Source organism: Euprymna scolopes, chromosome 26 (genome assembly GCF_053919585.1).
Source record: "Euprymna scolopes isolate OS-2025 chromosome 26, ASM5391958v1, whole genome shotgun sequence".
NCBI classification, from domain to species: Eukaryota; Metazoa; Mollusca; class Cephalopoda; order Sepiida; family Sepiolidae; genus Euprymna; species Euprymna scolopes.
In genome coordinates this window covers 68917072-68930634 of record NC_136507.1, presented here as the reverse complement: position 1 = coordinate 68930634, position 13563 = coordinate 68917072, and the positions used below count along the sequence as shown (strand labels likewise).

General features: G+C 33.9%; 1 protein-coding gene across 3 annotated transcripts in view; it reads left to right on the top strand.

The window, feature by feature from the left end:
* LOC145248143 (hyccin-like) overlaps window positions 1-13563 on the top strand; it is a 710814-nt gene that overhangs the window by 546934 nt on the left and 150317 nt on the right. For all 3 annotated transcript variants that reach the window (XM_080109963.1, XM_080109964.1, XM_080109962.1), the window contains exon 7: window positions 7063-7184. In XM_080109963.1, the coding sequence (XP_079966089.1) occupies window positions 7063-7184 (122 nt within the window). The remainder of the gene's footprint in view (window positions 1-7062; window positions 7185-13563) is intronic.

The following is a 13563-nucleotide window of genomic DNA, read 5'->3' as shown; positions in this document are numbered from 1 at the left end:
TGTACTTGCAATAACCCTTATCCCTGAGTGGCTTCCGGGCCTTGATAAGTGGTGACCACTGTGTAGAAAAAAACCAAAAAAACTTGCAGAGCCATGGCATAGCAGATAAAGTACTTAGTAAAATTCAATTCTTATCGACACTCTTCTAGAGGTTGAAAGCTCAATCCTCAGCAGAGGTGAGACTCAAAATAAAATTGCGAATTACTTAGGAATTCTATCCGGTCATGGCTGCCGGAACAAGAGTATGATACTCTCATAGATTAAATAAACGGTTCCGTTTGAAATTCGATGCAGATTCCTGAATGTGACAGATAATTCTCGAATTGGACCATATGCATCCAAAGAAGTTATATCAACCGAAGTATTGTGAAAATGATACTGAAGATGAGAACAGTATATTTTAGTTATTTGCAAACTATTATTCTCATCTTTTATTGTTGTTGTTTAATGACGTTTCGACCAACTATTCCTCTGGTCTTTTTCAGACGAAATGTACAAATTACTCATCTCAAAAGAATTCCAATAATTAAATAATATGAGAACAGTCGTCTGAATAATCCAACTAATAAGAATTATCAATCCTCATCTCATCTTTATAAAGTTTTCTATGTTTACGTATTGGTATGTATAGCATTCATTCATAAACTAATTAACTGATCATTATGAAATTTGGACATATATGTACTGAAATTGGAAAGTTAATGTTTATTTTCTAAGGTCTTTTTTATATATACTTCAATGATACAAACTACTGCTGGAATATTCTTTAGTTCTGGGATTGATTTATGTTGAAAAGAAAATTATGTATCAATTCTTCTAACAAGTAGTAATTTATAATTTTCAATGTGTGTGTGTGTTATGGTTGAGAGAAATATATGGCAGCAGATGGTGAATTTTTGCCAGTTATAGCTAATTATAGAACTGACCAGTTTCAAATGTGATGATTTCATTTTTCTTAGGTGAAACCTTTTCTCTGTATGTCTACACTCTCCAAACTTATACATTACCAATATCTATAATTTGACATTTTTTGTCTGTCTGTCAATGTGTTTGTATGTTGTCTCCAGGCTCCGAAACTACTTAATAAAGTAACAGCAATTTTGACCTAAAGTATTTTTATATCTTACTAATGAATCACTGCTTGCGAAGTCCAAAAGCCATCTGAGGATAAGCATTAAAATGGATTGATTGATTGTTAGTTGAATGATAAAAATATTGTATAAGAAAATTGAAAATGATGAATTGAATGAACAATATTAGATTTTTTTTATGAGAATAGTTTATGAAAATTATTTATAGGTAACCATGTTGTAGTCTGCATGGAAGCTATCTTGTGGTAATGTGTTTCTAAGAGAAAGATCGACAGTACACATGGAAAAAAGTTAAAATTGCTTAAAATATCTCAATAATGGCATACACAGGAAGAGCTTGATGATCTAAGAAAAAATCTTTTAATGTTTTTAAAATCTGACTAAAAATAAAGAAGTTATGAATATTTATGTGCGTCGCATGTTTAAATATTTTTTACCTTTTTATGACCGAGTTTTGTCAGATTTCTTTTACATTACTCTTTTGCTAAAAATGTTATATCTTTGTCAAAACATAAGATTAAACAATAAAACTTGCCATATATTTTTGTGCAAGGAATCAGATACTCAATCAAACGCAAAAGCAACAATTTTCTTCTGCAAAACAATCAAACCAAACACCATGAATAAATATTTGAAAATATATAGAACTTGAAGCATAAAAAATTTTTACCAAAATTTCTGGATTCAGCATTAAATAACTCGAAAGGGGTTAAGATGCTGTAAACCAACCAAACCAAACACCACAAATAAATATTTGAAAGTGTACAGAATTTGAAGCATAAAACCTTTTTTAAAACAACCAAAGAAATGTAAAGAAATAAATGAACTAAGGAAACAAGATGGAGCAAAGACGGATACGTCCAATGATGCAGTTGCCTGGTTCAAAATCAATTCTTTGGTTTTCATCGATCCAAACAAATCGTTCTCAAAACATATATATATATATATATATATATGATGATGATTATTGCAACGTCTTGTCAGACGAGTGCCACTCCTTCAGACACTAAAAGTCCATGAGCCTGAAAATGATTTTAGTCATGCCGACAAATTCACACGCTCAAGCAGACATGACACTGAAGACGGTCACTGGTATACATACATATATATACATGCACACATACATACATATATATACAACACACATATATGCATACATACATACATACACAATACATAATACACATACATATACATACACAAGACAGTCATTGGCATATATACATATAAATATATACACACATACATATATACATATCTATAAACATACACCCATATATACATATGTACGTACACAATACATAATACATACAAATACATACGCACACATATGCATATATATATATATATATATATATACATACATTTACCTACATACACATACATATATATGCATTCATACACATACACACATATACATATATACATGCATACATAGACATACACACATACAAACATATATATATGTATATATATATACACACACAAACATATATACATACATACACATGTACATAAACGTACATACTCATATACATAGATACATATAATGATGGCAGATCAATCATTACATGCTTCCAGCATTTCAGGCCTACACACGTCACGTCACAACCACAGGACCATTTTTTTTTTTGTAGACAAATGGCTGAGGCAGTATCTATACAAAGATGATGTTACAGAGTTTTAGCTTTGTATAACAGCTAAATCTCTCTCTCAGTTCAGAATGTTGACATCCAGCAACAAACAAAAGTAAGATAGCCAGCAACAAGTCAAACTCCAGACCAGCTTAATGCGGGTACTGGTCCCCTGCTTGATGGTTTTGTAAATCAGAGATTTGCTTCTCCTAGAGGGGTTGCCTTCACCACGACTTACGGGAGCCCTCTCCACCCATACAAATGGAAATAAACACATGCATACATACAGATGTACGCCAACATACATATGCATGTGCAGACAAATGCAAACATAAACACGTAGAGGCACACATATACGCATATACATACGTACACACACATATACATGTAAAATACACATGAAGAAACATTCCAAAAGTCATAAATACTCAATGATCAGGATGATGATGATGGTGATGGGTACGATTAAATGAGTTTGACATGAAAAAAAAAATCCAATACAAACAATTTGTAGAAGAGACAGTCACTCGTTGAAGTGCTTGTGCAACTTTACAAATGAATAGACGTCGCAATTAGACGAAAATAAAATCCAAAAGATCAGCGATTAAAGCGGCTGGACTGTTTTTGTCCTTTTTCCTTCTTTTTCTTCTTTTTTTTTTAAATAAAAAGTTTGTTTGAGACTCACACTTCTGCAATAGATGATGATGTTGAAAAATTCACACATAATTTTCCAAATAAATCGACGTACGAATCAAATGAAAACAACAATCCAACTGATATGAATTAAAGACGCTTGGACTTTTTTTTAAATAAAAATTTTGTTTGAGACTCACACTTCTGTAGTAGATGGTCAGTTGGATTGTTGTTTTCATTTGATGCGTACGTCGATTTATTTGGAAAATTATGTGTGAATTTGTCAACAACATCATATATGTGTGTGTGTGTGTGCATATATATATATATATATATATATATATATATATACATACATACACACACACACACACACACACACACACATATGTATGTATATATATTAGTTGCCTGGCAAGGATACAGGGGAGACAATAGAAGCAGCAAAACAAAAAGTTGGTATGCTAGGACACTATATATACAAATGTAGGCAAATTTGGCCACATTTTATTGGTTTGAAAATATCGGTTCTTTTTTATCAATTGTCATAAAATTTTAAACATAGAATAGTATTATAATCTTCAAAAAGCTGCAAATTGCCATGTAGTTTTCTCCCATAGAAACAAAGATATGAGCATTTCAATATTCAATTTGGCTACAAGTGTGTGTGTATATATATATATTACCGAGGGTAATCGTGTCAACTAAAAAGAAGTGCTCTTTATATGCGTGGTTTCCAAGAGAGCACTTTTAGCTAGTTGACGTAATTACCCCAAAGTACGGTATATATATCACTTTTTGGGGCAATTTTATAAGTTCGAATTCTCGACGACTATTGATCAGAATTTAACAAATGATGGTTTGTTGGAAATATGGCTATAAAGTGGGTGTTTATTTTACGTTAAATTAATATAGAAAAGTGATCTCCCACATTTTAAAAGTATAATTTATTCATATCATTGAAATTACTTGTTTCCTGAGATTTTAACTGTTGTTTTCGTTTTATGCACCCTCAAAAACCTATAATAGCGATAATTTTAAAGGATTTTTTGTGGGTGAAAAGGTATTGCACCTTTACCAATATTTCAATTATAGTAATTTGTTTCCCTAGTTTTGCATATGAATTACAAAATATCTGATATTTCCCCAAAATCTCTGGCCTTGATGGCGAGGAGACTAAAACTTGCTGCTATGGTTTCAAATGATCTGAAATAACAGCAAGGGGAGACTTGATTCCAAATATTTTTCATATATCTCCCCTCTTTGGTTTTCATACATAAAGTAAATTTCACGGTGTATAAACATTATTTGATACTGGAGATATTCATAATTGTACCCTATTTCCAAAGGCCCTGTCAGTGGGGCATTAGAATACGCCGACTGCCTCCCTGCAGAGGGTAAATGTCCCTCAATGGATATGACCTTAAACTATATCCAGTGGTGAGGCCCCAGCTTGTGGGCTTTGGGGAGTGTGGAACCACCCTTTAATTACCATTGCTCCCAGGTCCACTCTGACCTGGAGTGGTGGTACCTGTTAAGGTCCAAACTATGGGTTGAATAGAAACTGACGTGAAAACAACAAATATATTCTATTAAAAAAAATTTCTTCAAAATCTTTGGATTCGGCATTAAATAACCCGAAAAGGGTTGATATGCCGTAAAACAAAAACAACCAACCAACCTATTTCCAAAAGAGGGGATATACAACATATGAGAAATCTTTGGAATCAAGTCTCCCCTTGCTGTTATTTCAGATCATTTGAAACCATAGCTGCAAGTTTTAGTCTCTCCTCAATCAAGGCCAGAAATATTGAGGATATATATATATATATACGTAGTTTTTGTTGCTGATTTTTTAAACGATATTAAGATTAGCGTCTCCACCTTGAAGATTGGATGGTTTTTGTTTTTTTTAGAAATTGCCCATTTTTTATTTTGGACGTAAACAAATAATTATTTATTTATTTTTAAAACAGTAATCTACGTACATGCATGTTTCGGAGACCTACCCCTCTTCAGCGTAAGTTGACTGTTATTAGGACTCGAACCCTGGACCGTATGTATTTCAGTCCAGCGTCTTAATCCAGTATGCTATGTATGCCATAGTTTAGTTTTTATCATTTATATATTCACGTAGATTTTGTTGTTGATTTTTTTTAAACGATATTGAGGTTAGCGTCTTCACCTTGAAGATCGGATGTTTTTTTTGTTTTTTTTAGAAATTGCCCATTTTTTATTTTGGACGTAAACAAATAATATTTTATTTATTTATTTTTAAAACAGTAATCTACGTACATTCATGCTTCGGGGGCCTACCCCTCTTCAGCTAGATGTAAATAAATAATGATAATATATATATCAGTTAAGAGCGTTAAAAACTTGATTGCATGAAATTTAAGGACAATTTCTGTTGTGGACTTGTCACCGATTAGATTTTTATAAGTCAGTCTGACTTTGAGCCGAGGTGTGTAAGTGAGCGTTTTGCATGCCGTTCTATCTGTAACATTCTAATATTTATTCCTCCTCCTTACTTGATTTGTTCCACCTCCAACTTCTTTCTTTCCTCCTCTTCTCTTAGTAAAAACAAAATAGTGTGTGGATGTGTGAGCTTTTTTTTCAGTTGAGCAAACAACCCTCATCTAGCTTACTTATTTCAAAAGGTCTAATTGGGATGAAATAAATTTATAATGATATTTGATTAAGTCTTTTGTGTTTTTTTTTTTTCTTTTTTTTTTTAACTTTATCATTGCTCTGTTAAGCATTGGTATTTTTAAGATTTCCTATAGAAATTGCTCTATCTTTTATGAACACAACATATATATATATATATATATATATATATATATATATATATATATATATTAGTGATGAGACGATTCCAATATTTTTCCGATTCCGATACAATTACCGATTCAAATTCTTTATAAATCTCTAAACATTTAACTATATAGTTGTATTTTTTCTCTGATTACCGTGAAAACGCACATGTTAAATGTGCAAATATTTTTGTGAATGTAAAAATATACTTGTGGGGGACGATCTATCGATTTTAGCTTCACTGTTGATTTAAAATCGATAGATATTTATTATTTTATCATTATCACCAGCAATGGGAGATTTAGCTTTAAACAAAATCAAATAAAAAGACAAAAGAATCGTTTTGGCATCGGAAAACTGGTACAAAGTTTTCCGATTCCGATACTCTCAAATATTCCGATTTTTCTCATTCCTGATTCCAAGTAATCATCCCAACACTAATATATATATATATATATATATATATATATATATATATATATATATAATATAAAACTCTGTGGACTTTGCTTGCTTGCATCTTGTCTTCGACGATTGGGTGATACCATCTCTTAAAAAAGGGATTACATGTGAATATATATGTTTATATAATATATATGTGTGTGCATGTGCATATAGGAATGGCTCGGAGGCTAAGGAATGAGGGTGGAGAGTTGTATATTTTGGTTTCAATTCTAGCTGATGCCACCATAGTCAAAACTATTGTTTTAGTTTTGATCTCACTACTACACATTAAGTTCAATATAATAATTGATAGAGAATTGTCTCTATGATAATAAATACATAATCTGTAAGAATTAAAATATCAAATTTAAGCGTATGTTACAACTGGGCAATGCCAGGTAGCCATAAATATATATTATTTTCTTTATTTTTTTGTTTTTCAGCCAGTAAATCTGAGTACCTTGGCTCTCACAGAAAGTGCTTTGGCTCGTTATGAAAAGACAGAAGCAGAAACCTGGACTGGAAACCAACATCCGCAATATGAGACGATCCACGGGCAGAACAGGTAAGATTTTTGTGATTAAAACTGTTCTTCAATTTGATTCTATAAACATTATAGAAATGCCCATTTTATGTGTCGTACCAACTGACTGAAATAATTTAGCTGAGCGTTTGCGCTCAAGAGATAGCTTTCCACCATATTTCTGATGTCTGGAAATTAATCAAAAACTTGAATCAATTTTTCCAAACATATTATTACTTATATCAATTCATTGTTCTATGGTTGTGTAGGATTATCTCCCTTTTCTTAGGCTTCTGTAGACATATATACATCAGAAGGCATTTTAGACTTTTATTAGTCATTGTTTTGTAAACACTAGAGGACACTAATATCCGTTGAATAAAGCCAGATATACAAAGTATTCATTTTTTTTTTTTCATCCTGCTGGACTACTGCACATATCTCCCTGTACCACAGCTGCTACTCATGGCTTACTAGTCCACACACGGCACCTTTGCTATAAATATAACATACAGTGTTCACTCGGGAATTTTTTTCCATTTTTGTCGTACAGTAAAATCCAAATACATGTAAAATAAACTTTTCAAACGGTTTATGTGAGATAGATGTATCTTCAGTGTTGAAATGGACCAACATCAAAGATGTGTATTTTGTTATATTGAAAGCTATGAGTTTTCAAAGTTTTATGTGTCTAAACATGGTCTGCCCATCAGTCGGTCTGTCTGTCGTATTCAGTTTGGAATAATATTTTCGTTTGTGAATATCCAAAAAAGTTTCACCTGCCACAATTCAAATTTTGATTCAGCTCCATCAAATAAAAAATGATTGCTGGGCCCCTAACTTCTTCAGTGGAGGGCCGTGCTTGTAATAAAAAAGTGATCTGAAAATGAAAAGTAAAAAAAAAAAAAAAAATAACTATCATAGAAAGAGGAAAAGTGTTCAATTACAAATATTAAATGTAAAAAAAAAAAAAAAAAATAGCAAAATTAATCTAGTCAAAAAAAGTTTTGAATTGTACAAATTTCCAGTTAAAAAAAATTGTAGTATTAATCTAGTCAGAATTAGTTCCTTTCGTGTGTCAAAATGAAAAATTATGATTAAAACATGCAAAGAGATTCATTATCCAGCTATAAATATAAAAGCGAAAATGTATGTGTGTGTTTGTGCGTGCACTTTTTTTGTATGTTCGCAAAAGGCTTTTTTCAGGGGAGCGCTCGGTCCACTCACTTGTTCTTAAAACTTCTTATATGCTGTCTAGATAATAATATGTACGATTTAAGAATGGAGGTCGCACGTGTATTTAATTTGCCCAACTTTTAAATGCTATTTATTCCAGATTTTTAGATCGCCGCGTGTTTCTTTCGCTATTCAGTATAAAAAAAAGTAAAACTGGATTTGAATTTGTCGGGTGGTCTCCAGAAAGCGCTGTAAACGTTTGGTCAATGTCGGCTTTTCACTGTCATATCAGACGCTTGCTTTCATTTGGACAACACTGCCCTAATAAACGGGGGAGCTGCTTTTCCTCCCCAAAGTTGGGTTTTCACCTCATTAAAAACTGTCCCGCAGAAAATGTTAACTGCTGAATAGCTATATATATATATTATTCCTTATTGGAATTTTTTTTTTTTTTTTTTTTTTGAGATGAGCATTGTATGTTAATTTTATTTTATTTCGGACTATTAGTCTCATCTTATCTTTTTATTGGTGCAGTTGGTGTGCTGAATAGCTGTTCCTTACGTCATCATAAATCTTAACTCCGCGACTTCTATTTGACCTCATTAAGCGGGCACCTGCCAATTCTACTTGAATAAATTCAAACATCTTTCACTTACTCTTTCTTGCTGGCTGAGCGGTTAATGTATTGCTTTTTTTTTCCAACTTCACCTCAGGGCTTCGGGTTCGATCCTAATTACCTATCAAAACTTTTTTTTTTATTTAAGAGCACACACAGCTCCAAACACCCGGGCAATGCCGCGTACCCCTGCTAGTCTATATATATATATATATATATATATATAAGCGAAAATGTATGTATGTATGTATGTTTTGATGTCTGCTAAAAACTTTCGACAGACGCGACGAAAATTCACAAACTCTTGCTTGAAAAATATCGAAAAATTGGCCAAAAACTCCGAAATCGACAATTTTTGAAAGGGTGGGTCAACAAAAACGGTCCTCTCGTGACAATGACCGATTCTACGCATGCGTCAGATGACGTCATGGCCTGATTTACTTTAAATAGTTGAAGAACTGACTAAATTTCATGTACGTTGCGTTAGCTCAGTTTGTTAGTGCGTTGGTTCATTATCTAAACGTTTTGGGTTCGAATCGTGGTGTGAGATGTCTTTTTTGGTTTTTTTTCGATTTTTTAAATTTAAATATTGAACCAGTGTTATTTAAGCCATTTTTCACGTAACGTTCGTTTTTCTGTTTCTTTTTTTACTTTGCTTATTCTTAGCAGCACCCAAAAACACCCAGGTACCCACCGATTTTTTAAATTTTAATGTCGAAACAGGCTTATTTAAGCCATTTTACAGATTTTAATAAGATTGGTATCGCTTTGAAGCTCGACACTTCAGACGGCAAATATCGAAAAATTGGCTAAAAACATTTATTCCTTCACCCTCAACTGAGCACTCTTCTACAGGGAGGGGTATTCTTTTCGCCGATATTTGCAAAAGTCATCCCCTTTTTTTGATTGACTAGCCTTAATTTCAACATTCATCACTTTCGGTTTGGCGATGGATGCAACAGCAAAAACGTCACATTTTTTGTTCACATTCTTTTCCTCCTTCACGGTACAGGTTCGATCCTGCTGTCTACTACCAGTTTTTTCTTTGCTCAACACACACCTCCAAACACCCGGGCAATGCCGGGCACCCAGGCTAATAGATCCATAAAAGTGAGAATGTGTGTTTGACAACAATTCTCAACCTATGTACTCAACAAATTTTCGATCTACAGACTAGAAATTTGGTATATAGGGTATTCAGACACGTGGCAAACCTTTTAATAGGTTTTCATGTCGGAAAAAGAGCTGCTAAGGAGTCAAAATTGAAAAATTGGTACGTGAGGGTCATTGGATTTCTATCTGTTTGTCAACTGTTTCACGAATATGCATGCGTGAATGGTTCACATGACAGATTCCTTATGTTAAGAATAAGTAGATTTGGAAACACTTTTTAAGGATCGTGTCAAGCTGGCTTAATGGTTATCATACTTTACTCACTGTCTTAAGGTTTGGGTTTCGATCTCAAGTCGAGTATTTTTTTTTTTACTTACAAGAAGTGAACTGTTTAGAAAAAATACAATACGAGCATGCACGTCTCAGTTTCTGAAATATAATGTTTATATGTATTCTACGATTGGGCAACGATTAGTGGCCTGCTAATCTATATATCTATAAAAGTGAACGTGTCTGTCTGTCTGTCTGTCTGTCTACATTTCCCTACGCAATAACTCTGTCAATTTTTAGTCTACAGACTCGAAATTTGATACACGGGTACTCAGTTTTCAGCCAGAAATTTGGCGATTAAGGGGTCAAAGTTCAACAATTTGACCTTTGAGAACTCTACCAAACTCCTCCGACAATTTTGGGTCTAAACACTTGAAATTTTAGATATAGGTTCCTTTGACATGGATCTAACTTAATAATTTGATTTTAGCCCAAAACAATAAATTTTAAGGGGTCATAATAGGGGTCAAAGTTAAAAAAAATTGACCTTTTTTTTTCTTTTTTTTTTTTTTGCTCAGCATACACCTACAAACACCCGGGCAACGCCGAGCACCCATGCTAGTATTTCATAAAATGATTTTGGTATCTGATTGGTTCACTGGTTATAAATATAATCACCCAAATCTTTATGGTCATACACAGTATATTATGCCAAAAATATTACAACACTGTTACACTCCAAGCATTCCTCTGATAAGTTCTGTTCATAGATCAACCTCTTATGCTTAAATTTGCACTTATATTGCCACACGGCATAATCATGTTAATACTATGGACCTGGTTAGATCATTGAAGTTAAGCAATGTTGAGCCTGGCAATATCAAGCGCCGTATGTAGGAAGATGTCAACACTTCTGGTAGCTTTAATGCATCCAAAACCAAACTCCTATCCTTACATCATCAACGCTCTGATCCCCAGCTGGCATCAATTGTGATGGATAGCTCTCGTCTGGGTGAGGCCCCGTGTTTTGACAAGCTTCTGGGTTTGACCTTTACTCCTGATCTGAAATGGAACACGTACATCAAGTCTGTTGCCAAGGTCGCTGGAAAGATGGTGGGATCCTTCTACCGCTCCAGAAGATATCTCACTACTGATGCAATTCTCTATCTATATAAAAGCCAAGTACGGCCAAGGATGGAATACTGTTGCCATATCTGGGCAGGAGCTGCCAAAAACAGCCTATCATGCCTTGACAGAGTACAAAATAGACTTCGTGGTTTAGTGGGGGATGCCCTTTTCTCTACCCTGCAACCCCTCTCCCACAGAAGAAACGTTGCGAGCCTATCCTTGTTTTATCGTTATTTTCATGGCAGGTGCTCGTCTGAACTCCAATCCCTGGTCCCCCCTCGCCAATCTTTCACAAAAAACACCCGTCTAGCTGAATCCACTGTGAAAAATTTCCCCCACTCTATATCTGTGCCTAAATCAAAACGTGGATTTCATGAACAAAGCTTCTTTCTTAGAACTGCACGCCTGTGGAACTCTGTTCCGTCTGCCTGCTTCCCTCCGGACTACAAATTGGATGTCTTCAAGTCTAATGTTAACAAATTCCTAATGAACCGCCCCCTTAAGTAAACACTTCATCAAATCTCCTCACTAACGTAATGTACTTGCAATAACCCTTATCCCTGAGTGGCTTCTGGGCCTTGATAAGTGGTGATCTCTGTGTAAAAAAAAAAAAAAAAAAAAAAAGCTCCTGTATCCCATTTGACCTCCAGCTATCTACAGCATGTCCTGCAGCTGGATCAGGCAGATTGGGGCGAGAGAATATAGCTGACTCTGCATAAACTAGCTTCGCTTTAAACAAACTCACCACATGTATCATCAATCATACCTAGGAGGATCAGATTGTCTTCATTGTTCCGACGGGCGAACATTACATTGTCAAATCAATTTTCTTTCTTCCTGTAACTGTGATAATAGAAGCAAGTGACAAAAAAGCAACAAATAACTCCATCATTTGCCCTGGGATTTAATTTATTTTTATGACAAATTACTGTTAGTACATCTAGATAAACTGCCTTTACAACCCCTCGAAAATGCACTTGGTCATCAACGATGTCTGACTTCATACATGCAGAAATTCTCTTGCCTTTCTGTCATGACACAACTACCTGTATACATCAACATGGCTTCTATCTTGACCTTTGAGGAAAGATTCAATTTTCTTGCTTCCTGCTTAGACAGGGTATGAAACTGACTTTGAAATCTGACAAGCGATGTCTTTTTCTTTTCCCTGCCACCTCTTTCTCACAGAAGAGACATTGCAAGGTTATCTGTGCTCTATCGCTATTTTTATAACAGGTGCTCAACTGAACTTCACTCTATGGCTCCTCCTGTAAAATTTTTGTGGCAAACACTCGCCTAGCTATAACCACTATCAGCAATTTCTTTATACTCTATCTATGCCTAAAACTAAACGAAAATTCCCTAAACTGCTCATCTGTGGAAGACAGTACCGTGGAATTGCTTCCCATCTGACTATAACATGGTCGTTTTTAAATCCAATATAAACAAGTTCTTAAACTTGCTAATATGCGAGATGTTTGTGCATTATACTTTGATATCTAAAAAATTTTTTCAAAAAATGCATTTTAAGTAAAAACATTAGTATAGACGTAAGTGTCGTCAAAATTAATGGAAATTTCAAAAATTATGAAAAACGATCAACTAGAAGATCTATGCTGGAATTATTTTTTACAAAATAAAAACGTGGCTATTCCTGATTTGCCTATTTCTAATTTGAAATGACTGAATTTAGTTGAAACAAGGGAGATAAGTCAGTTCGTAATACAGAATAGAAGAAACTTTTGGGGGGCATTTTAATAAAGTTTTTAAGAAAAAAAAATCACATAATAATATTAATAGCACATAAGTACGTACTAGTGTTTTTACTTAAAATGTATTAAAAAAATTTTTTTTAGTGTTGCAATATTCTTGAAATAAAAGGGGGTATGATTCAAAAAGCAAAAAATTGGAACGTTCTACTTATAGACACTGGCAATAGGAACTGACCAATCTAATGGAGCTATGTTCAAGACTTATACAGATCAGCTACCCACTGAAAGCTCTTTTGCATCTCCAGGACTTATACGGATTAGCTAAAAACTCTTCTGAAATTAAACATGACTTCCAATTCAAAACTACATACGATGCACAAGCACCTGTTTGTCTCTTAACTACTTT